Raw genomic sequence first — 24,259 nt, 5'->3', positions numbered from 1 at the left:
CAACCGAACACTCACAGAGATGCTGTCAATGTACGTTTCCAACGATCACCGCGACTGGGCCGCCAGGCTGGCCTACGTGACATTTGTGTATAACTTGTCCGGACATGACACGACAGGATATTCACCCTTTTATCTTTTGTATAGTCGCGACCCCACTGCCCTTTGACACCATCCTACCTTCTGTGCCCCGCGTTGCCACTGAGTACGCTCGTGAAGTCATCGATCAGGCCCACATGGAGCGTCAAGTCGCCCGATCTCGCTTATTAGCCTCGCAGCATCTGCAAAAAGAGCGTTACGACCGGTGCCATCGCGATGTTGAGTTCGCCCCAGGTGCTTGGGTGCTGCTTTAGTCACCATGTCGTTGGGTCGGCCTCTTTTAGAAGCTTCTCTCTCGCTATATAGGAGCTTATGAAGTCCTACGTTAAGTTAACGACGTCAATTATGAGATCGCACCGTTACAGTGTCATCCATCTTCAAGTCTGCTGCCTGTTGACGTCGTGCACGTTTCGCGGCTGAAGCCATACTTTGCTCGCAGTTCTTTGCCTACCATGCACCGAGACGGTGCTTCACCATCTGGGGGCCCTGTTACGGAAGGATGAAAGAAGAGAGAGAGGAAGAAGATCGCGAGACGCTGGATGCTGCGTGTTGTTACTAGTCAGCCATATTTAACCCCATTGACTCTGCTTGTATATACCTTGTAAATACAGTCTTATATCCCCAACATCCCCATCACAATATCTACAAAAACATTAATACCAAAGGAAATTCAGAATACACATTTCAAAGATAAATAATTCAGGAATAGTGTCTGAAAAAATAAATGGTCACTGCACCGCCATTCTTCAGACACAAAAAAGAAACTAAGACCAATTCATCGCTTATGCTATGCGGTGAAGCAGTTCCTGGATTTTGTGAAGCATAGGTGCACTTCACACTTCTCCCACAAACGGTCTGGTTTTTGTTCAACTTTGCGGTCCTTGTAACATATTTTGCAGTTGCGCTTTTTCGGCATCTTCTGAGGATAGTCCGATGAGAAGTCTAAGGAACGTACTTCACCAGTTCGTTTACAGTCATGCACCTCTTCCAGGACCGATCACTCTCAGTGTAGCGGGGCAACTACAAGATTATGCATCCAAGCATATCTGTTTGCATTTTTGTAGAGTGTCTTTATCACCTCTGCAGAGAAGAAAAGCAGAACAAAATCCTGTGCCACTGTAAACTCTTTTGTGCTGATTTGTAGTGCTGGGCAGAGCTGTGACATGGACGGCCTTCTTGGGGCGAATGCAAGTTTCTTTGATGTGCTGCCAATGGCAGCACATCATAACCAAGAGAAGTATGCACCCTGAAGATAATCAGTAGAGCTCTCAGGTTGTGCAAAAAGGTTGATACATAAGCACGTACAAGGAAGGAGACTGCTCACGGCCGTAAGGGAAACTCACCGGTGAACAATGTTGACTCAAAACATCGTCGCCGTCAGAACTTCAATTTTCATTGCTGTCATCTTCAAAATCATAGCTCGAGTCCTCATCATTAAATTGAAGTGCGCATACAGCATAGTTTAAAGCACTATGCTTTTCTCGCGACGCAGCCGCATGGGACGATGCCATGGGAGCGATTTTCAGTAAATGCGCAGTGACACTCGCAGCCCACCTTGCCGAGATTTTATGACAGAAAACTCCTGGCAACTGGTTGAAAATGTCAGGACCACATGTTGGACATGTGACATACCTTCAGAAATATATTTTGGTGGAATAAAATGACTCGGACTCCAAAACCAAGCTTGCTAGTGAACAGCTGGCGTCATTCTTGGTTAAATATCCCCGCTCAGCACTGTCAGAGGGCAAAGCCAGCAATATAATTTACTTCTTGACTTGCTGGGAGTCATTTGCTTACAAAAGTTTGATGCTAGTGCATTGTAACCATGAGCGGCATGCTTTTTTTCTTGAGAACGGCAGAAGGTGACAGCCACACCTCTTTTCGCTACAACATCCACACATTAGTTTGCAAAAAGGTCCATCAAAAATCGCAACATTGCCAGAGTACAAAAATTTAAACTGATTCTGAAAGTGCAGTGCCTGTACTAACTAATGGATGACCTAAGTTGATAAGAAACGGCTCCAACATGTCGAAATCGGTGACCTAAAGCATCAATCACCGGTGATCAATTTGAATAGATGTGGTAACGAATGAGTTAACCAGATGATCCAGTGTCTTTGCAATTGTTTTTGCAGCTTCATGCTTCGGTATATTTGTAGGAGTGTCTGAATACTCGAATCAAATAGTGAATGTCCAAAAATTTGATTCACAAAATGAATCTTAGCTGCATCTGCTACATAACCTAAATTACTGTGGCCATTGCTGGGTGCCACGATGAGCCCACTCGCTGAAATCACTGAAGCTCACTGAGGACAACTGCATGCTCCAAGTGCCTCTGTGGGCAACGTGTCTCCAGGCACGTCCCCCACAGAGACCACTCAGGTGCGTGGCAAGCCTGCCCGAGCACCGATGTCCGAGTGAAACAGGTCATCTCCTTCCGAAGTTGCCCACTTTCAAGGAGTGTCACCATCATGGTCAAAGCTTGCTATGAGCGAACATAGAAATGATATCCCTTTCAATGCTTGGAAAATGTGCAATTGTCATAGGGATAAGCACAATAAAAAATGTGGTAGTTGCCACTCTGTGCAAGAAAGCCACACATAGCTATCTAATACACTGCAGCATGTAGCACAGCATACCGTGAACTCCACCCTAAATTGAGGGATAGCCACCAAGTTTGATGCGATGTGGGCACCAAAATCGGAAGTAGTGGCCCCTACGTGAACATCCAAAATCAAATTTGAACTGTGTCCCACAATGATGGTCAGTAGGTGGAGCACTGTAGGCATACCCTGCCCTGCCATAACCTTTGCAGTGCAAGGCATTGATGGAGTGGCAGCACCGTGAAGTTCATCATAGGCAATCTTTGATTGCCAACTCCACTGCTACTGAATGCATTGAAGTACTCTTTGCGGCAAAGTATTTTTGAAATAGCCTACTTTAACTTCAAATGCATTTCTCGACTTCAATAAAACGTGCTTCAGGGCCCCTCTAAGTGTTTGTGTGTGTCTACATGTGTACTGCTTTAAGAGGGACCCCTGTCTTTGCGACTGAAAATTGGCCCAAAATTCAAATTTTCAGTTGTATTTTCTGTGTTCCTGACGCGTTTCCGTGCCCACCTCCGAAATTCAGTTACAAAATACCATGTAGTTCTTCCATTATCATGACCTAAAGATGCAGATCTGCAAGCGTTGCCCTTTAAATTGGGGACAAATCGTGCCCGATTTGCGTCGCACATAATTCGATAACTACGCGCTCTGCCAGTGCCATTTCGGTATAATTCCAAAGGTCATGTTTCTGGCTTTCTTTATTCGTCAGTCGGCAACACTGCCAGCACTGCAGTCACGAAAAAACAACAGAAAAATAAATTCACAGCACACGCTATTATTGGCCAGTTTGAGCATGTGACCAAGATGGCAAGTCATGATTGGCTCCAAGGACCACGAGCGCTCAAACAATGAAAACAGCCACGATTTTGGCGACTGCGATGCTGGATATGCTGGAGGTCCGACAAGGTTTCGTTCTGTGAACCGTTACAGGCGGAAACATACGAGACGCAATAAACTTCTCAACTTCTCAAAGCGATTCCATCGTCGCAGTCGGCACAGGATACCTGGCAGCTCACCGCTGAAGTTGTACCGCCGCCGAACGTCGATGCCTTAGCTGCTTTGCAGGATCACACATTTTCCACATGCCGGTTATACTCACGTAAGAATTAAACATGGCTGTCGTATCTGAAGAGGAAGTGGATAAGATAAAAGCACATGGGAAAGCTATGCTTGACAAGATTGTATTTACGACGGCCACGGAGCGAAAGATTCGGTGTTTTGTAGAAGATTCAACCGCCGATAGTGCAACAGCCTCGGTCGCGAAGCCCGCTACTCCGTACATTGTCATCGGACTTGCAGCAGTGAACAATCGTCTCGGCGTTTTCCCGTGTAATACTTGCACTTGCAGTGGTTCTGTGTAGCTGGTGTGGAACGATCAGGATTGCGGTCTCGCTACTAAACTGACTGTGCTTTGCGAGATCTGTGGTAAAGCTGCGTCGGGATGGAGCTCACGGGGAATTGAGGGCCCAAAAATGTGTAATCCTTTTGAAGTGCACGTACTCACAGTGCATGCTATGTCATTGACCTGCAACGGCCAAACGGCCATGAATTATACCTAGTGCCTACTGATGGCAATTGGTGCTGTTTTTTCAACCTTTTTTTCAATATATCTGTTGTGAAATGTTTTTTGTTGTTTTCTCAAAACCACAATTTTGATGATGATGCCGTATTGGAGGTGCATTGTCTCTGCTTCTGCTTGTGCTATCACTGTACAGTGAAACCTCGTTAAACTGTAGTTGGGCAGAGCTCGGAAAAAGTATGTACTAAACGGTAGTACTGCTTAACCGAAATAGCATGAGATCGCCCACTTACCTGTCAAAAACAGAACTTGGAGAGAGTGCGATGAAAGGCGAAAACTCATGCAGTATTTATTTGCTTCGCGCGACAAACATGTTATTTTTGTTTGATGCTGCAGCGGCCTAGCAGTGACGACAGCGGCCTCAAAATTGCTGAAGCTGCGTGCCATCTTTTCAGCCAGCCCCCTCTTCTCGGCAAACACTTGTATGGCAGATTCCTCGTTGGAGCTATGCATTCTCCGTGCACGCGTGCAGTAGAGCTGCAGAAGTTGCGGGGCACCTTTTTCATTGAGGGGTCTGTTCTCGTTGTGACGACTGCATTCATGAGGCTGACGTAATGTGCAGCTCCTACCACTGTTGGGGCTGAATCGCCCGTGCTGTCGCTTTCCATGTCGTCCTCATCACTGTCACTAGTCAATACTTTGGATACAACATAGGCAACGACAGCAAAAAGTCGAACCTCGTAGCCGACATCTCTTCCCGGTCGCAGCAGCACTGCTGAGCAACTTCTTCGCATTCCAAATGCCACACACCATAGTCAACAGTAGACCCATGTCGCGTGCCCACGCTGACTTTTCCTGTCACATTCGACAGCATGAACGATGTCAAACTTTTCTTCTAAGCTAAGCACCCGGCATCTTTTATATCCGAGTTTCGGTATGGCGCGAGTTCTTGCTTCTACGACGCCACAACCCTCTCTGGCACGGCGCCGAAATGATGTTGATGTTGGTGTGGCTTAACGCGCAAACGCACAGGGCGCTTGGAGGCTGTTGTGCTGATTTCTGAGGCTTGTTGTTATGCCGGGCTGCCCGATGGAGACGACACACCACCGTGTTTACGCGACGAAAAGTGGAAATACTACGTGTTAACAGATACGTACGCAATGAGCTGGTACGGTTTATGCAGATACGAAACAAATTATGTTCAATGGTGGCTGAGTCGGGGATTTGACTTTACTACTTTAAAATGAAACTACTGTTTAAGCGGTTACGGTTCAACGAGGTATTAGTATAATTCTCTTTTTTTTTTTCAGAAAGGCAAAGCTGTGTAGAGTTTAAATATACGAAATAATGTTGTTGCGTTTATTTAAAAAAAAATTTGAAGTTTTCTTTTTTTTTTTTTTAGCAGTTAGATAGATTTCTCTTACTGAAGTCTGCAATGTTCTCATTTGAAATAAAATTGGGTTAGAACACCATACTTGCTTATTTGCACTCTGTGTTAGTTCCACATCATTTTCGTATGTTCATACTTATTATGCCATGTATGGTTTTAGCTCACCTTCAAGCAAATTATGCAATAAAGCTGAATTTCTTCAATTTCTGGAATGTTATTTACCCTGCAAGAAAACTTGATGTATATTTAAAATTAGCACATTTAAATACATAAACTCCGCAAGTTTAATCAAAATTGACAAAGAATTAAAAAAATGTTTTCAGGCACAGGGTCTCCCCTTAATGATGAGAAAAAGATCAATCATAATAATGACATGATTAGAATTATGGTGCAACGAAGGCATGCCTGCTCACATATCAAAGATGTCCTAATCCTGGAACTTAAAACGAAGTTCTACCCAGGAAACATGATCCTAAACATAGTGATCATGCTAGTTACAGCCATAAAATCTGGATGAAGAATCATTAACAGCTAACACTACCAAGATGTACAAAATATGAAAACCACACTCTCTATCACTGAATTTATTACAAATGTAAGCTTAGATCTTCCAGACGTAACATACTCAATCCAGGCACTACGTCATTTATTCCCAGTGCCAACCAGAGATGCTTGAAGAGAATAGATGACTGTCATGTGGAAGTGATAAGGTAGTACTATAATCTTGTGTGGCACAGCTTTCTGAGCAGGTAAATTCACAAGACTGAAAATACAAAACATGATATCCTTTTGCCCATAACTGTACATATACTTACTGCCCCTGGTGCTCTAATAACCCAGAGAAGTAAAAGAAACACGCAAGTATTGCGGCACAAAATCACCATCATAATGGTGACTTTCTCAGTTACAGAGCCCATCATGGTGGGTGATGCCCAGAATGCCACAGTGAATATAACTCTATCATAGCTGAACTCTTAAAAGATAGGCGATTGTGTTTCTTATAGGCTTCGGTACCATTATGCTTTAGAGTCGGGTGTCAAAGCTGTCACTGTGTGTAACCACTGTGTGTCATATCATGAGAAGCCAACAAACACTGACACCAAGGACAACATAGGGGAAATCACTTGTGAATAATAAATGAAATAAAGAAACGATAAATTAATAGAAATTAAAGTGGATGAAAAAACAACTTGCCGCAGTTGGGAACCGAACCCATAACCTTCGCATTTCGCGTGCGATGCTCTACCAATTGAGCTACCGCGGCGCTGTTTCCCATCCACTGTTTCCCCATCGCACGCGAAATGCGAAGGTTGTGGGTTCGGTTCCCACCTGCGGCAAGTTGTTTTTTCATCCACTTTAATTTCTATTAATTTATCGTTTCCTTATTTGATTTATTAAACACAAGTAATTTCCCCTATGTTGTCCTTGGTGTCAGTGTTTGTTGGCTTCTCATGATATGACTAATAAAAATCGGGACCCTCGGTTAACCTCCTCTCTTCTCGTTTATTACATAAGGAGGGTCTCGAATCCGGCAACATTGATGCCTTCAGGTAGCATGTGTGGGTTTATTGACCACTTGCCTTCACCCAAAAAGATCACGTTCTCGTGACGCCTGTGGCAAGAAGGACGTTCCACGTCCACCGCCAAGGTATGTGAGTGATGGCGCTGGCTAACACTCCCAGGGTTCTACTAGGACACATAAATACCCAAGAAAGTGGATGGGGAAACAGTGCCGCGGTAGCTCAATTGGTAGAGCATCGCACGCGAAATGCGAAGGTTGTGGGTTCGGTTCCCACCTGCAGCAAGTTGTTTTTTCATCCACTTTAAGTTCTATTAATTTATTGTTTCCTTATTTGATTTGTTAAACACAAGTAATTTCCCCTATGTTGTCCTTGGTGTCAGTGTTTGTTGGCTTCTCATGATATGACTAATAAAAATCGGGACCCTCGGTTAACCTCCTCTCTTCTCGTTTATTACATAAGGAGGGTCTCGAATCCGGCAACATTGATGCCTTCAGGTAGCATGTGTGGGTTTATTGACCACTTGCCTTCACCCAAAAAGATCACGTTCTCGTGACGCCTGTGGCAAGAAGGACGTTCCACGTCCACCGCCAAGGTATGTGAGTGATGGCGCTGGCTAACACTCCCAGGGTTCTACTAGGACACATAAATACCCAAGAAAGTGGATGGGGAAACAGTGCCGCGGTAGCTCAATTGGTAGAGCATCGCACGCGAAATGCGAAGGTTGTGGGTTCGGTTCCCACCTGCGGCAAGTTGTTTTTTCATCCACTTTAAGTTCTATTAATTTATTGTTTCCTTATTTGATTTGTTAAACACAAGTAATTTCCCCTATGTTGTCCTTGGTGTCAGTGTTTGTTGGCTTCTCATGATATGACTAATAAAAATCGGGACCCTCGGTTAACCTCCTCTCTTCTCGTTTATTACATAAGGAGGGTCTCGAATCCGGCAACATTGATGCCTTCAGGTAGCATGTGTGGGTTTATTGACCACTTGCCTTCACCCAAAAAGATCACGTTCTCGTGACGCCTGTGGCAAGAAGGACGTTCCACGTCCACCGCCAAGGTATGTGAGTGATGGCGCTGGCTAACACTCCCAGGGTTCTACTAGGACACATAAATACCCAAGAAAGTGGATGGGGAAACAGTGCCGCGGTAGCTCAATTGGTAGAGCATCGCACGCGAAATGCGAAGGTTGTGGGTTCGGTTCCCACCTGCGGCAAGTTGTTTTTTCATCCACTTTAAGTTCTATTAATTTATTGTTTCCTTATTTGATTTGTTAAACACAAGTAATTTCCCCTATGTTGTCCTTGGTGTCAGTGTTTGTTGGCTTCTCATGATATGACTAATAAAAATCGGGACCCTCGGTTAACCTCCTCTCTTCTCGTTTATTACATAAGGAGGGTCTCGAATCCGGCAACATTGATGCCTTCAGGTAGCATGTGTGGGTTTATTGACCACTTGCCTTCACCCAAAAAGATCACGTTCTCGTGACGCCTGTGGCAAGAAGGACGTTCCACGTCCACCGCCAAGGTATGTGAGTGATGGCGCTGGCTAACACTCCCAGGGTTCTACTAGGACACATAAATACCCAAGAAAGTGGATGGGGAAACAGTGCCGCGGTAGCTCAATTGGTAGAGCATCGCACGCGAAATGCGAAGGTTGTGGGTTCGGTTCCCACCTGCGGCAAGTTGTTTTTTCATCCACTTTAAGTTCTATTAATTTATTGTTTCCTTATTTGATTTGTTAAACACAAGTAATTTCCCCTATGTTGTCCTTGGTGTCAGTGTTTGTTGGCTTCTCATGATATGACTAATAAAAATCGGGACCCTCGGTTAACCTCCTCTCTTCTCGTTTATTACATAAGGAGGGTCTCGAATCCGGCAACATTGATGCCTTCAGGTAGCATGTGTGGGTTTATTGACCACTTGCCTTCACCCAAAAAGATCACGTTCTCGTGACGCCTGTGGCAAGAAGGACGTTCCACGTCCACCGCCAAGGTATGTGAGTGATGGCGCTGGCTAACACTCCCAGGGTTCTACTAGGACACATAAATACCCAAGAAAGTGGATGGGGAAACAGTGCCGCGGTAGCTCAATTGGTAGAGCATCGCACGCGAAATGCGAAGGTTGTGGGTTCGGTTCCCACCTGCGGCAAGTTGTTTTTTCATCCACTTTAAGTTCTATTAATTTATTGTTTCCTTATTTGATTTGTTAAACACAAGTAATTTCCCCTATGTTGTCCTTGGTGTCAGTGTTTGTTGGCTTCTCATGATATGACTAATAAAAATCGGGACCCTCGGTTAACCTCCTCTCTTCTCGTTTATTACATAAGGAGGGTCTCGAATCCGGCAACATTGATGCCTTCAGGTAGCATGTGTGGGTTTATTGACCACTTGCCTTCACCCAAAAAGATCACGTTCTCGTGACGCCTGTGGCAAGAAGGACGTTCCACGTCCACCGCCAAGGTATGTGAGTGATGGCGCTGGCTAACACTCCCAGGGTTCTACTAGGACACATAAATACCCAAGAAAGTGGATGGGGAAACAGTGCCGCGGTAGCTCAATTGGTAGAGCATCGCACGCGAAATGCGAAGGTTGTGGGTTCGGTCCCCACCTGCGGCAAGTTGTTTTTTCATCCACTTTAAGTTCTATTAATTTATTGTTTCCTTATTTGATTTGTTAAACACAAGTAATTTCCCCTATGTTGTCCTTGGTGTCAGTGTTTGTTGGCTTCTCATGATATGACTAATAAAAATCGGGACCCTCGGTTAACCTCCTCTCTTCTCGTTTATTACATAAGGAGGGTCTCGAATCCGGCAACATTGATGCCTTCAGGTAGCATGTGTGGGTTTATTGACCACTTGCCTTCACCCAAAAAGATCACGTTCTCGTGACGCCTGTGGCAAGAAGGACGTTCCACGTCCACCGCCAAGGTATGTGAGTGATGGCGCTGGCTAACACTCCCAGGGTTCTACTAGGACACATAAATACCCAAGAAAGTGGATGGGGAAACAGTGCCGCGGTAGCTCAATTGGTAGAGCATCGCACGCGAAATGCGAAGGTTGTGGGTTCGGTTCCCACCTGCGGCAAGTTGTTTTTTCATCCACTTTAAGTTCTATTAATTTATTGTTTCCTTATTTGATTTGTTAAACACAAGTAATTTCCCCTATGTTGTCCTTGGTGTCAGTGTTTGTTGGCTTCTCATGATATGACTAATAAAAATCGGGACCCTCGGTTAACCTCCTCTCTTCTCGTTTATTACATAAGGAGGGTCTCGAATCCGGCAACATTGATGCCTTCAGGTAGCATGTGTGGGTTTATTGACCACTTGCCTTCACCCAAAAAGATCACGTTCTCGTGACGCCTGTGGCAAGAAGGACGTTCCACGTCCACCGCCAAGGTATGTGAGTGATGGCGCTGGCTAACACTCCCAGGGTTCTACTAGGACACATAAATACCCAAGAAAGTGGATGGGGAAACAGTGCCGCGGTAGCTCAATTGGTAGAGCATCGCACGCGAAATGCGAAGGTTGTGGGTTCGGTTCCCACCTGCGGCAAGTTGTTTTTTCATCCACTTTAAGTTCTATTAATTTATTGTTTCCTTATTTGATTTGTTAAACACAAGTAATTTCCCCTATGTTGTCCTTGGTGTCAGTGTTTGTTGGCTTCTCATGATATGACTAATAAAAATCGGGACCCTCGGTTAACCTCCTCTCTTCTCGTTTATTACATAACGAGGGTCTCGAATCCGGCAACATTGATGCCTTCAGGTAGCATGTGTGGGTTTATTGACCACTTGCCTTCACCCAAAAAGATCACGTTCTCGTGACGCCTGTGGCAAGAAGGACGTTCCACGTCCACCGCCAAGGTATGTGAGTGATGGCGCTGGCTAACACTCCCAGGGTTCTACTAGGACACATAAATACCCAAGAAAGTGGATGGGGAAACAGCGCCGCGGTAGCTCAATTGGTAGAGCATCGCACGCGAAATGCGAAGGTTGTGGGTTCGGTTCCCACCTGCGGCAAGTTGTTTTTTCATCCACTTTAATTTCTATTAATTTATCGTTTCCTTATTTGATTTGTTAAACACAAGTAATTTCCCCTATGTTGTCCTTGGTGTCAGTGTTTGTTGGCTTCTCATGATATGACTAATAATAATCGGGACCCTCGGTTAACCCCCTCTCTTCTCGTTCACTGTGTGTCATGTGACACTGTCCTTAAGCTGCTCGTCATTTCCAAAACACTGAGAGGCCTCTTGTTTGCACATGTGCAAGTCAGCAGAGGCAATGGACACGGAATGAATTCTCGACCTTCAGCTTGTCTTGGTTGACATGCACAAGTGTGATGACTGACCCTACCACACCTGTGACCCTGGAACCTCCGAGTCAGTTTGAGGTTATGATATTAATGTTGCTGTTGTTGTGTTGCCTAGTTTAAGTGAGTACAGCAAAGCACAGGACGATTTCACATGCTGCTGCATCGGCTGATGACCGGAAACAAAGGACGTCGGTCAGTTCCGCGAAGAAGGGACGTGGGAGACACTCACGCGTGGAAAGAAATCGGCTTAGTGGTTGCGTCGTAGAAAAGGCGACAAGTCTGCATTCTCGCTCGTAACAAAAGGGAAAATGGTCCGAGCTGAATGGGAGCATTCAGAGAGAGGGGCATGAAGATAAGAGGGAAGGGTGTGCTTGAGGTCACTGCCAACACTAACGCCCATGCACTCCCCACATGTCCCATTGACCTTCTCGCTCATAACCCCATTGTTTGTGGGCCTCTTCACCGGACTGGGAAGCGCAGTCACGGAAAGTAGGCGATGTGACACATGCCCATCCAATTTCAGTGTCATTGTTTGGCATCCGCGCATACCTTTTGAGAATGCCTTGTGAAAACGGCGTTATTTTTACAACCACTTAGCCGGCTACGACCGATGAATGCTTTTGTGCCCAATGGCTATAGGGTCCCAATTACGGAGTTTGGAGCATTCAAACGAACCGGCCCACGGCTGCACGGGGGACCAAGTTTTCTTATTACTGACAGGACAGCCCACTGCCCGGCAGACATGCCATCAACAAGCCGGGGTTTTGTGGAAATATTCTTGCTGCTTGCATGGCGGCTTCTTGCAGGAGAAAAGGGGAGGACATCAAGGCCAATACTTGGAGCCTAACATAGGGAAGAGGAAGATGACACGTGTCTTTGAGCAAACCTATCCTCTTGCGTGTTGTAAAGTTTCCACCACTCTTGTGTGTTGTAAAGTTTCCACTGTTTCCACCAATGCCGTGTGCGTCACGAATGTTCTTGTGTTATTGGTTGCAATGGCGTGAACCCGCATATGTGATTGGCTGGTTTGTGACTCTTTTGTGCAACTGAGGGTTTGAAAAGTCATGTTTTGGTTGTGTGGAAAAGAGTGGAGGTTTGGACTTGGACCCAGATAGATGCCTTGACATTTGATTAAAGCGTCCCTTTACCAAACAATGACTCTTCCTTTGTGCTGCCACCATGCACTCAAGTCATCGAGGGGCACCGACTTCGGACCTTAAACACCCACCTTCCTTAACTAGTGTTGAAACTGGCAGAGGATAAAAGGAAAAGGAAATTAAATCCCTGCATTCCTTCAACTCACCAGTCCAACAGAGTGCCTGTCCAGTTGTTCAATTCTGATGCTATGGTCAGGAAATTTGCAAACTTGTTCCCTGAAGAGCAAGGCACATCGGTCAGCTTGTCGTTCGTAGAAAACTTCTTCAACAGGAGAGAAGGTGAGGGTGTGTAAGATGCTTTCCTGAGGTGGAACGCCAATCTGAAAAAGGTCACACATTCTTGTGCTTCACACGTTACCCATTATAACACACCATAACATGGCTTAATGTACACTCAGTGCATAAATTGGAGGGTTAAAGATTTACCTCCAAGCTAGGAGCTTAACCATGAGAACAGCAGCATTTTGATGTCAGTTTTTGAATCGGCCATTGCTAGCTTTCTTCAAACTAATGTTCCTTTTTGAATTGGCCATTGCTAGCTTTCTTCAAACTAATGTTCTTTTTGTGTGCGTGTGTGTGTATTCATTTTTTATTATTATTATTAGACGGATTATAGTATCATATTACAGTCGGAGGTTCCAGTTTAAGAACTGTCAGGGGGACCTCCTCATTCAATGTGTGTGGAAATAAAGTAGTAAAAGAACAGCAAGTAGTAGGTAATGTATGTTTAGTATGTAAATTGTATGTTGTGCAAAAACTACAATAAACAGGCAACATACACAAGCAAAAGATCACAGAAGTTATTGTAAAAGCATTAAAAATTATACCATAGGTATAGTACATGTTACAGGCAAAACAGGGGGAATAACCCCATATTCTCAAACGATCCTCCACTTGAAGCTCTTGCTCCACTCAACTGAGTTGGACACGGCGGCGGCCTTCGGCTGGTAAAGATGGCACTCTTCTCAAGAATTGCCGTCGAACGCCAGTTAAGAGCAGTGACCAACTCTGTCGAGGGGCAGCACATCATCCACTTTCCCGAGTCAAGGTGGAGTGTCGCGTGGAGGAATGTTCCAGGATATGGGGATTAGTCACCCAAGGGTTTCAAGGAACAGCGAGCCACTGCGCAATTCAGGCAGCCAATGTAGTGCTTTTGTAACAAGCATGTGACGCCCCTCGGGCATAATCTTCATTCATTGGCCCTCCAGGCTCGGTGGCCTGCCAGGCTCGGTGGGCAACATTGGGTGCTGCCTGAGCCAGCCTCGCTCCATGCGGCACCCACTGGGCCGGTGTCAAGTCCGGCACCACTCACAAGCCCGACCACTGCAGACCCTCAGGACGGAGCGAGGCTGGCTCAGACAGCACCCAATGTTGCCCACCAAGCCTGGCAGGCCACCGAGCCTAACGGGCCAATGAAGAGTATACCCGAGGGGGCATACTCTTGTTTTGACTTTACAGTGACATGTGTCACATGCTTGTTACAGCTTCATCATCATCATCATCATCAGCCTGGTTACGCCCACTGCAGGGCAAAGGCCTCTCCCATACTTCTCCAACTACCCCGGTCATGTACTGATTGTGGCCATGTTGTCCCTGCAAACTTCTTAATCTCATCCGCCACCCTAACTTTCTGCCGCCCTCTGCTATGCTTCCCTTCCCTTGGAATCCATTCCGTAACTCTTAATGACCATCGGTTATCTTCCCTCCTCATTACGTGTTCTGCCCATGCCCCCCTTTCTTTTTCTTGATTTCAACTAAGATATCACTAACTCGCGTTTGTTCCCTCACCCAATCTGCTCTTTTCTTATCCCTTAACGTTACACCTATCATTCTTCTTTCCATAGCTTGTTGCGTCGTCCTCAATTTAAGTAGAACCCTTTTCGTAAGCCTCCAGGTTTCTGCCCCGTACATGAGTACTGGCAAGACACAGCTGTTATAAACTTTTCTCTTGAGGGATAAGGAAATCTGCTGTTCATGATCTGAGAATGCCTTCCAAACACACCCCATCCCATTCTTATTCTTCTGATTATTTCAGTCTCATGATCCGGATCCACAGTCACTATCTGTCCTAAGTAAACGTATTCCCTTACCACTTTCAGCGCCTCACTACCTATCGTAAACTGCTGTTCTCTTCCAAGACTGTTAAACATTACTTTAGTTTTCTGCAGATTAATCTTTAGACCCACTCTTCGGCTTTGCCTCGGCAGGTCAGTGAGCATGCATTGCAGTTGGTCCCCTGAGTTACTAAGCAAGGCAATATCATCAGCGAATCGCAAGTTACTAAGGTATGCTCCATTAACTCTTATCCCCAATTCTTCCCAATCCAGGTCTCTGAATACTTCCTGTAAACACGCTGTGAATAGCATAGGAGAGATCGTATCTCCCTGCCTGACGCCTTTCTTTATTGGGATTTTGTTGCATTCTTTATGGAGGACTACGGTGGCTGTGGAGCCGCTATAGATATCTTTCAGTATTTTTACATACGGCTCGTCTACACCCTGATTCCGCAATGCCTCCATGACTGCTGAGGTTTCGACTGAATCAAACGCTTTCTCGTAATCAATGAAAGCCATATATAAAGGTTGGTTATACTCCGCACATTTTTCTATCACCTGATTGATAGTGTGAATATGGTCTATTGTTGAGTAGCCTTTACGGAATCCTGCCTGGTCCTTTGGTTGACGGAAGTCTAAGGTGTTCCTGATTCTATTTGCAATTACCTTAGTAAATACTCTGTAGGCAACGGACAGTAAGCTGATCCGTCTGTAATTTTTCAAGTCTTTGGCGTCCCCTTTCTTATGGATTAGGATTATGTTAGCGTTTTTCCAAGATTCCGGTACGCTCGAAGTCATGAGGCATTGCGTATACAGGGTGGCCAGTTTTTCTAGAACAATCTGCCCACCATCCTTCAACAAATCTGCTGTTACCTGATCCCCCCCAGCTGCCTTCCCCCTTTGCATAGCTCCCAAGGCTTTCTTTACTTCTTCCGGTGTTACCTGTGGGATTTCGAATTCCTATAGACTATTCTCTCTTCCATTATCGTCGTGGGTACCACTGGTACTGTACAAAACTCTATAGAACTCCTCAGCCACTTGAACTATCTCATCCATATTAGTAATGATATTGCCGGCTTTGTCTCTTAATGCATGCATCTGATTCTTGCCAATTCCTAGTTTCTTCTTCACTGCTTTTAGGCTTCCTCCGTTCCTGAGAGCATGGTCGATTCTATCCATATTATACTTCCTTATGTCAGCTGTCTTACGCTTGTTGATTAACTTCGAAAGTTCTGCCAGTTCTATTCTAGCTGTAAGGTTAGAGGCTTTCATACATTGGCGTTTCTTGATTAGACCTTTCGTCTCCTGCGATAGCTTACTGGTATCCGGTCTAGCGGAGTTACCACCGACTTCTATTGCACACTCCTTAATGATGCCCACAAGATTGTCATTCATTGCTTCAACACTAAGGTCCTCTTCCTGAGTTAAAGCCGAATACCTGTTATACTCATTTATCGGCTCCTTATGTACGAGTTTCTTCCGTTCCCTCCTCAGGTCTAGGCTAATTCGAGTTCTTACCATCTTATGGTCACTGCAGCGTACCTTGCTGAGCACGTCCACATCTTGTATGATACCAGGGTTAGCGCAGAGTATGAAGTATTTCATTTCTAGTCTCGCCGTTCGGGCTCTTTCACGTCCCCTTTCGGCTATCCCGCTTGCGGAAGAAGGTATTCATTATCCACATATTATTCTGTTCCGCAAACTCTACTAATAGCTCTCCCCTGCTATTCCTAGTGCCTATGCCATATTCCCCCCACTGCCTTGTCTCCAGCCTGCTTCTTGCCTTCCTTGGCATTGAAGTCGCCCATCAGTATAGTGTACTTTGTCTTGACTTTACCCATCACCGATTCCACGTCTTCATAGAAGCTTTCGACTTCCTGGTCATCATGACTGGATGTAGGAGCGTAGACCTGTACAACCTTCATTTTGTACCTCTTATTAAGTTTCACAACAAGACCTGCCACCCTCTCGTTAATGCTATAGAATTGCTGTATGTTACCAGCTATATTCTTATTAATCAGGAATCCGACTCCTAGCTCTCGTCTCTCCGCTAAACCCCTGTAACACAGGACGTGCCCGCTTTTTAGCACTGTATATGCTTCTTTTGGCCTCCTAACTTCACTGAGCCCTATTATATCCCATTTACTGCCCTCTAATTCCTCCAATAGCACTGCTAGACTCGCCTCACTAGATAACGTTCTAGCGTTAAACGTTGCCAGTTTCATATTACAATGGCGGCCTGTCCGGAGTTCCAGCACAGCAAGTATAGTGGTCAGTGCGATCCTCTCCCAAGCAGCGCACCTCTGCACCACCCGTAGCATATTTTCTGCGCTCGTCACAGCAAGAAAACGTTGAAATTTATTTCAACGGGTACCATAGCGGAAAAAAAAAAAGAACACATGCCCTTCGTCATGATTCTTCTAAAGTAGTTGTACTGGCACAGCTTAATGATTAATATAGAACTAAATGCAGCCCTACGAAACTACAGTAAAATCTCATTAATATGCAATTGGTGGGGGACGTGGATCAGGTACGCAGTAAGCAATGTACTAATTGCTTACTTAATGCCCTCGTGACAGTCAATGCAATAGCCGCGTCAGATACGGGAGGGCTATCATCCAGGTCATCATCCATGATGATGACATGGACACGCTAGAAGCTGTGGGAGCAGGAAACACATCATGGCTACCATGTTTTGACCTTACTATCAGTGCCGACTTCAGTTCGAGAAAGGTCCGTGGGCCGCAATTTGGTTATCTATGGTCTGCACGCACAACATTCCATCAATTCCATGCTTGTGCGTACCAAAATATAAAGTAAATGCTACGCACTAACTGTTTGACATGTGTTAAGTGACTACAGTTTAAGCAGTCAGCCAACACATTAGGTTCTATGGCGACAGGGCAGGGGATTCATAACAACTATATTTAAACCGAAATGATTTATTAAGCAGGTACATATTAAAGAGGTTTTGCTTTAAATAACTGGGTGCTTCACATAACTTGAACCAAGCTTTAAAAGAAAGAGGAACATCTTAGGCACGCAAGACCAATAACATACTGTTCATAGGCAACTTGAGTTTCTCTAAGCATTTAGCCAAGGCCAATGACACAATTTTTTAAATATATATTTTAGGGCATAAGTATGAGCGTGAAAGTATTACGGCATGATCAGAAGCACCCCGTGAAGTTGTTTCGACTACATTATCTTCTAGGTGGTTCTTTTTTCCTTTTCATGCTATCAAAAAACATGCAACATACAAAAAGTGGCTGGGGTTCAATGTGGCTTGAACTTAGTTATGTGAGCGAAAGCTCTGCTAAGCATGGTTAGACACAGTTCTTCAGTGCTTCTTCCTACCGAGCTATATCGGCAGGGTGCCCAGACTTAGCCTGGCTCAGACTTAGCTAATATGTTATCGGCGTGCGGGCGAGCGTCGCTCGGCACCACGTGCATCAGAGCCCGTTGGCAGCTTCCGGTTACGTTGGTTGCACCAGTGCGTCGAACCACAAACCATCGGTCAAACTATAGATACTGTTCTCACCAACGTGACATAATGTGTGCCCATGCTCAAGCTACGTCAGTCTATATTTCGCCCTTTAAACCCTCACCTAGTCACGTGGTACACAGCGGCGAGGCTCAAGCCAGTGCAGCTGCGACGCCTCTCCAGAGTGGATCATGTGACATGACATCGCACCTTCACACTTGCGCGCCCACAGCTGAAGGTCAAATGCACACCGAGATTGACCTTGGAAGTTGTACCTCGAGGAGCAGGGCTTTCGCTCTAAAACAAATGACGCTACTGCATGCTTGCACTCCTGGTTTGCAGGACTCTCCACTGTGTTTCTGAAGAATGAAGCCACATGCTGGTGGTAAAAACAGCTGTGAAATGTGTTTCAATTCTCTTTCAATACTACCTATCACATCATTTTGGACCATTGCGGATTTCCATCTTTACAACAACGTAAGTGGCTGACTGGATGCCAGTACCAATTGCTTTTTTTTCTAACAGACATCTGGCCTTTGTTCTTTGAAAACACATTCGAGAGCGCTGCAAACCAGACATGCAACCAGGTAGTGAAGCCACTTTTTTGTATTTTGTGAGCTTTTTTCAGTGTAATAAAAAAGGACCACATAAAAGATATCATCATGAATACAACTTCATTGAGGTCCTGAGGATGCTCTATAACGTTTTCAATCAAACTTATGCCCTAAAATGAATATTTAAAATTTTTTACTTCAAGTTTCACTTCAAAAATACAGAAAAATATAATTGCACTTCCAAAAATACGAGTAACTCAGGACAAATACGAACAATGTACCTTTGGATTCAATCGGCTAAGATGTACCACTTTTAATGCAATTAGCATTCTTTGGGAACTTCATCCAGTTGCAGTATGCATGTTTGTCTCCAGCTAACCTCTCTCACACCAACTGCGTATTCCGTGGTCTACTGTGTAGAGCATGGGGCTGCTGTTCCGAGAACCAGGTTTAACGGCAGACCAACTTGGGTCACTAGGTGTGGTGCAGTCTTCAATGAGAGAAAGATCTTTTAAAATTTGGCCAGTGCAGGGTGGAATCAAACCCGCATAATATTTATTTAGACAATTTTGTCTAAAGCACCAAGCACGAACTTCACGACAGGGCAGCATGTCCAGTGAGAAGCGCAGGTGACAAATTTGGCTGCATACGCACCTTATACATGACCCATTTTGATGTTGGCGATACAGTGCGCAGCTACTGCTTCAATGCTAATTGCATTAATATAGCTAAATGCCTCCCTTTCATACAGTCACAATCGTGTGGACCCCTACCCAATCTGCACTCCCAAGCAATGACACCGCCCATGCCCTGGCCCCCGCTGTCACCAACATGGCCACGGAGGAGGAACACTATCGCACCCTCCAGAAAATCACGCAACACTATTATACTATTTACGTAACAATATTATAGATTAGATAGAAGGACCTTCCACTTACCCAACCAAATTAGCCCTAACAGCAGGAAAATACCTTACAAAGACTTCAAACTAACGCATTTCCTCACATCTGCTCTTCCCTACACAATACTCCCCTGGGCGTAGGCTCTGTGGTAAATCAAGCACTATACCACATCCTATAGGAGTGTAATCAGAAGCCCGACCCTTCCTGTGAGCAGTGGGAGAGTATGTTGTTCAGCACACATCTCGTTGACCAGACCACCTTAATCGAGTGAACAGCCTGTGCCAGGATCCCCAATGGACTAGTACTGGACTAGGAAGCAATCGCACAGTTGATTTGCTTTATTCTGCCACAATAAGGTCTTTCTCTCTCTCTCTCTCTCTTAACATTCATTGTGAATTGGGTTCTGCCTGAACTTTTTTTAAAGTTTGATTGAAGTTATGTGAAATGCCCAGTGCAATGCTATACAGTCACTGACATGCACAAGATGACACGCAATGATGCAACTAATGATTAATGCACTAGCATTCTTTTCAGCTGCCTCTCCCAGACACAAAAGCAGGGCACAATGCAGATACCTACAAGAATTGACTGGCAGGCTAGTTGGCTCATGAACACAGAAAACTGGTGGTATAGGAAAGAGCACACAGCACAGTGTCTGTGCACTCGTTCCTACACTGTCTTCTAGCACTGGTTTTCAGTGAACGTAAAATTGCTACCCACTGCTGCAGTTGTCAAGGACAACCCCAGATGTCAGTGCAATACTGGTTTGACCCATGGCAATTTTCATTGCTTAATTACAATGCTTAGTAATGTTTATGGTGCTGTTGTGCATAAACAGCTTTGTAATTATTCAGAATGCATTTTTACTGTTTGTGTATCAAGTGCAGGAACAGCCTCTCCTTTGCATGCCATTGTGTGCCTGCGTTTGTGTGCCTGGAGCTCACCTTATCTACATATCATATTGACCTCAAATAAAGACGGGGACAGAGGAAGAGTTGCAGTTGAAAGTTACCACCCGTGTCGTTTTTGTGTTCTCTTCCACTGTCCCCGTCTTTATTTGCGGTCAATATGATATGCAGTAAACACCATTAGGCCAAACTGAAGTTCTTCTGAATCACTTATCTATTTCATGGGCTATCATTACACTTTTGTAAAAACCTTAGTTCTTGTTAACTAGCTAGGTTTTTCTGCCACAAATGAGACAATAAAGTAAGGATGCCTGGTCTAACTCAGTTCCTTGCTCACATGCAGCAGAAGAGACTAACTTATGCACAATTCATGCATTATAAAGTTTGTGAACAAGCACACAATTTTGGTAAACACTAAATGGTTTTTAAATGTGACATGTCGAGCACAGCCCCTGTAGACCTTCAGCAGCTTAGACATGTTGCACTTGAGTGGCAAGGATCAGTCAGAAGAGGAGACATGCCTGTTCCAGGACATTCCTTTTCATGGTCCTCTTGAAGCATCTTGAAAGCACAGTGACAAGTGGATCAGTGTCCCCATGGCAGTATGGCAGCAAAAGGCATTCGTTCCACCATAATTTGACATTGTACGGTTCCTCATTGAGAAATAGGAGCAGACCATACATGTCTATGCAGAGGGGGAAAATATGAAGCATAAATTTTAAGACTGCCCATCCTTGCACAGACTTGTTTCAGTGTTGTCCTTCTTAAAGATAAACACCAGCCAGACTCGCTTTTCACCACCTCATCAAATGAGAATAGCAGGAAACAAGCATAACCCTATTTCAAAGATTCATGCATGAGGTTTGGTGCCTTAAACATGCCCTGCAACAAGCTTCGGGAACTTGCAATAAAGCATAACCACTTTACAAGTCTCCTGCAAAAGGTATTTTAAATGTGCAGCATACCCATGATAGAGCGTATAAGCACAACTTAACGAGGACGTAGAAAGAAACAGATACACAGAGACAGCGCTTCACTTTCAACTATAGGCTTTATTTTCGCATGCATCGATAAATATATACTGTACGAGCAGAAACAAACGTGACAGCAAAAAAGAACATTCAGTGATGCATTTCGATGAATAGTACACATGTGCAAGGCATGGTGAAAACATATACTGCAATGGTTACAAAGATAAACCGAGAAATCGTATCTCTTTTTCAGATAGTGACACTGATGGCTTGCTCATGCACCTTTCTTTTAATTTTGCAATTTCGTAGGCCTCCAAAATCTCCCTTGTCATCCTGCTTTGAGCCCTATGCAGAATCGCAGTACGCACTTTCAAACATGGGTTTGCAGGAACAATCTCGGCAATGAATACCCAAATGACCTGAGATTACCCTAGTGACGTTATATCTATGTTCTTTTAATCTCTCATTGACGCATCTGCCGGTTTTACCAACATATGTTCTTCTACACGAAACCAACTAGCCCGCCAACGTGTTTTAACCAAATACGCAGCATACTATGGCAGCTACCAGCCTATCCACACACTGCCTTTCAGGTACACTTGGTCTGCTCCACAGGGGCGTGAGGTGGCGCCTGCAATGCTCTACCCATCATACTGCTGTGGCATTTGTCACGTCACTGTGCTGCGACGTTTGTCTTGGATAACACGATGGTCACTACTTCAGGCTTTGGGGCCAAGCTAACTCAAAGGTTCTTGCTCACTTTGCTATTAAGCCATCACGTATGCTTCCACAGAGAGCAATAATACAGTAACTCTAGTCAGCAGTGCAATCCACTTATAGCGATACCACATAAAACAATATATCGGTTATAATGATGAGCCGATTGAAGAGCGCCAACTTAGACATTAGGGCTATAAGAAGAAAACCCATATATAATGATAAGTTATTCGCAACATACTGAATATAACAATCAAAATTGTGCCTTCTGAACGGCGTTTTCCGCGAAGAATAATTGTGAAATTTGCGTTCCTAAGTTTCCCTTAAAGGAACGATGCCCAGATGGGGCGATATGTTTGCCTACACGAGTTCGTATCTGGCACAATTAACCGTGTCCCGCCTGCGCGCCGATTGCGAAAGCCACGGAAAGCATCGCTAGTTGGTGCAGCGCGCCACAAGATGGTGCCAGCCGCCTCGCCCACGAAAGGTGCTCCAATACTTGTACTTCAAAGGCATTAGGACACAGTGGAGTGCTCGAGTACAGTTCCTATAACGGAAATATGGAGTTCCCAGGTCACATGCTGATGACACCAGACAAAGCAGCGACCAAACAGTGCTAAAGTGGGTAAAGGAGGCAGAAACCTCCCAGTGGAGAACTAGCAAGCAGGCAAAAGCAACACTTGTACTGTACCGAGCCCACAAGGAAGAAATTGCCATGGTACCCCTGTATGACAACGGTGACTGCAGCACTTTGCTCTTTGAGGCCTGTGTGGGAACGCTGCGCACTCTTGTATACTGCCAGCATTTTGATCCTACCCCTGACATCCAGGTGGCAGCATGTACGGCATGTGGGCAACACACCGAATCAATCGATCATCTCGTCCTTTACTGCAGGAAGCTCTCACCATCCCCACAAGGGAACACCAGTTTACAGTAGGCGCTTGGATTTGCGACAGACAGTGGATGCAGCACAACCGCCAGGTCCGTCACAAAGCACAGACTACAACAGTGGTGGAAAGTGATGCAAATCAGGACGGCAAACCAGTGAAGTGCTGTGTCAGCGTGTGTGTGTGTTCTTTTTTTCTCCCTTGGCTAGGATAAAAATGTTGAGTCCGCCCAATAAAAAGGGTGTAGCCACAGATCACCATCATCATCATCACGATCGAGCTATGCATAAGAAGAGAGAGAAAAAAAGAAAGAAAAGCGAGAAGCGAAGCAGCAGCCACCTCCTCAGCAAGCACAGAAATGCGCCACAGAAGCAGCAGTGGAAAGCCCAGTTGATAGAAGAGGGTGCCGACAAAGCGCAACATTGTGTCGCATGAGATGAAGCTGCAAATTTTGCAAGGCTTAAAGTGTGGGCTCGCAAAGGAGCACAGTGATCATGGCAGCTGTAACCAGGGACCATGCCAATCAATGGAAAAGACAGGCTCTGTGCACCTGGGTGAAACCCTAGAGCCAACACAGTGGAAGCTGCTGACATTACTGTGCTCTGAAAGCATGCTGCTACTGACGATGAAACAGGTGGTGCTTCAATGGAGGAATTTCTGAGTGCAGATAGTGCTGCCTCGTTATGCAAAGAGATCTCCGACGGGGTGACCACTGTTGCAACAGACTGCAGCGTTGTGTGACAGGGGCGACGAGATTGACAATGACTCGTCTTTGACACCGACCCCGATGTTCACGCAAAGTGCACTGTCGTCGATTGAGTCGCTCAATGATTTCATACATGCTTAATTATTGCCACTAGTGTTCACACAGCAGCTGGACACCGCAGTTGTGAACCTGAAACTCCCACAAAAGCAAGTGCAAATTTCTGACTATTTCAGCACACTTAACAGTTGATATGCTGTTTTGAGGTATGAATACACATTTTATCTTTCACAGTCTACATTATAGATCTATTTTTTAGCACAAGTGGTAAATTTGGTTTTGGAGCTACAAAGGTATGTTCAGAAGCTTTTTTTAAGGCAGCACAGATATAGCGATGATCAATTATAACGATCAAATTTTTCATTCTTCTTGATATCGTTATAAATGGACTGCACTGTACTATGCATTAAACAATG

The 24,259-nt window shown here is 45.0% G+C and overlaps 1 protein-coding gene across 7 annotated transcripts in view; it reads right to left on the bottom strand.

The window, feature by feature from the left end:
- LOC142586040 (E3 ubiquitin-protein ligase SHPRH) overlaps positions 1 to 24,259 on the bottom strand; it is a 444,374-nt gene that overhangs the window by 328,890 nt on the left and 91,225 nt on the right. For all 7 annotated transcript variants that reach the window (XM_075697266.1, XM_075697267.1, XM_075697264.1 and 4 more), the window contains 2 exons: positions 21,027 to 21,190; positions 12,750 to 12,923 (listed from right to left, as the gene is read on the bottom strand). In XM_075697266.1, coding sequence (XP_075553381.1) covers positions 12,750 to 12,923; positions 21,027 to 21,190 — 338 coding nt within the window. The remainder of the gene's footprint in view (positions 1 to 12,749; positions 12,924 to 21,026; positions 21,191 to 24,259) is intronic.

The sequence above is a fragment of the Dermacentor variabilis genome, chromosome 6 (assembly GCF_050947875.1).
Source record: "Dermacentor variabilis isolate Ectoservices chromosome 6, ASM5094787v1, whole genome shotgun sequence".
Lineage (NCBI taxonomy): Eukaryota > Metazoa > Arthropoda > Arachnida > Ixodida > Ixodidae > Dermacentor > Dermacentor variabilis.
This window is presented reverse-complemented; position numbering and strand designations above follow the sequence as displayed.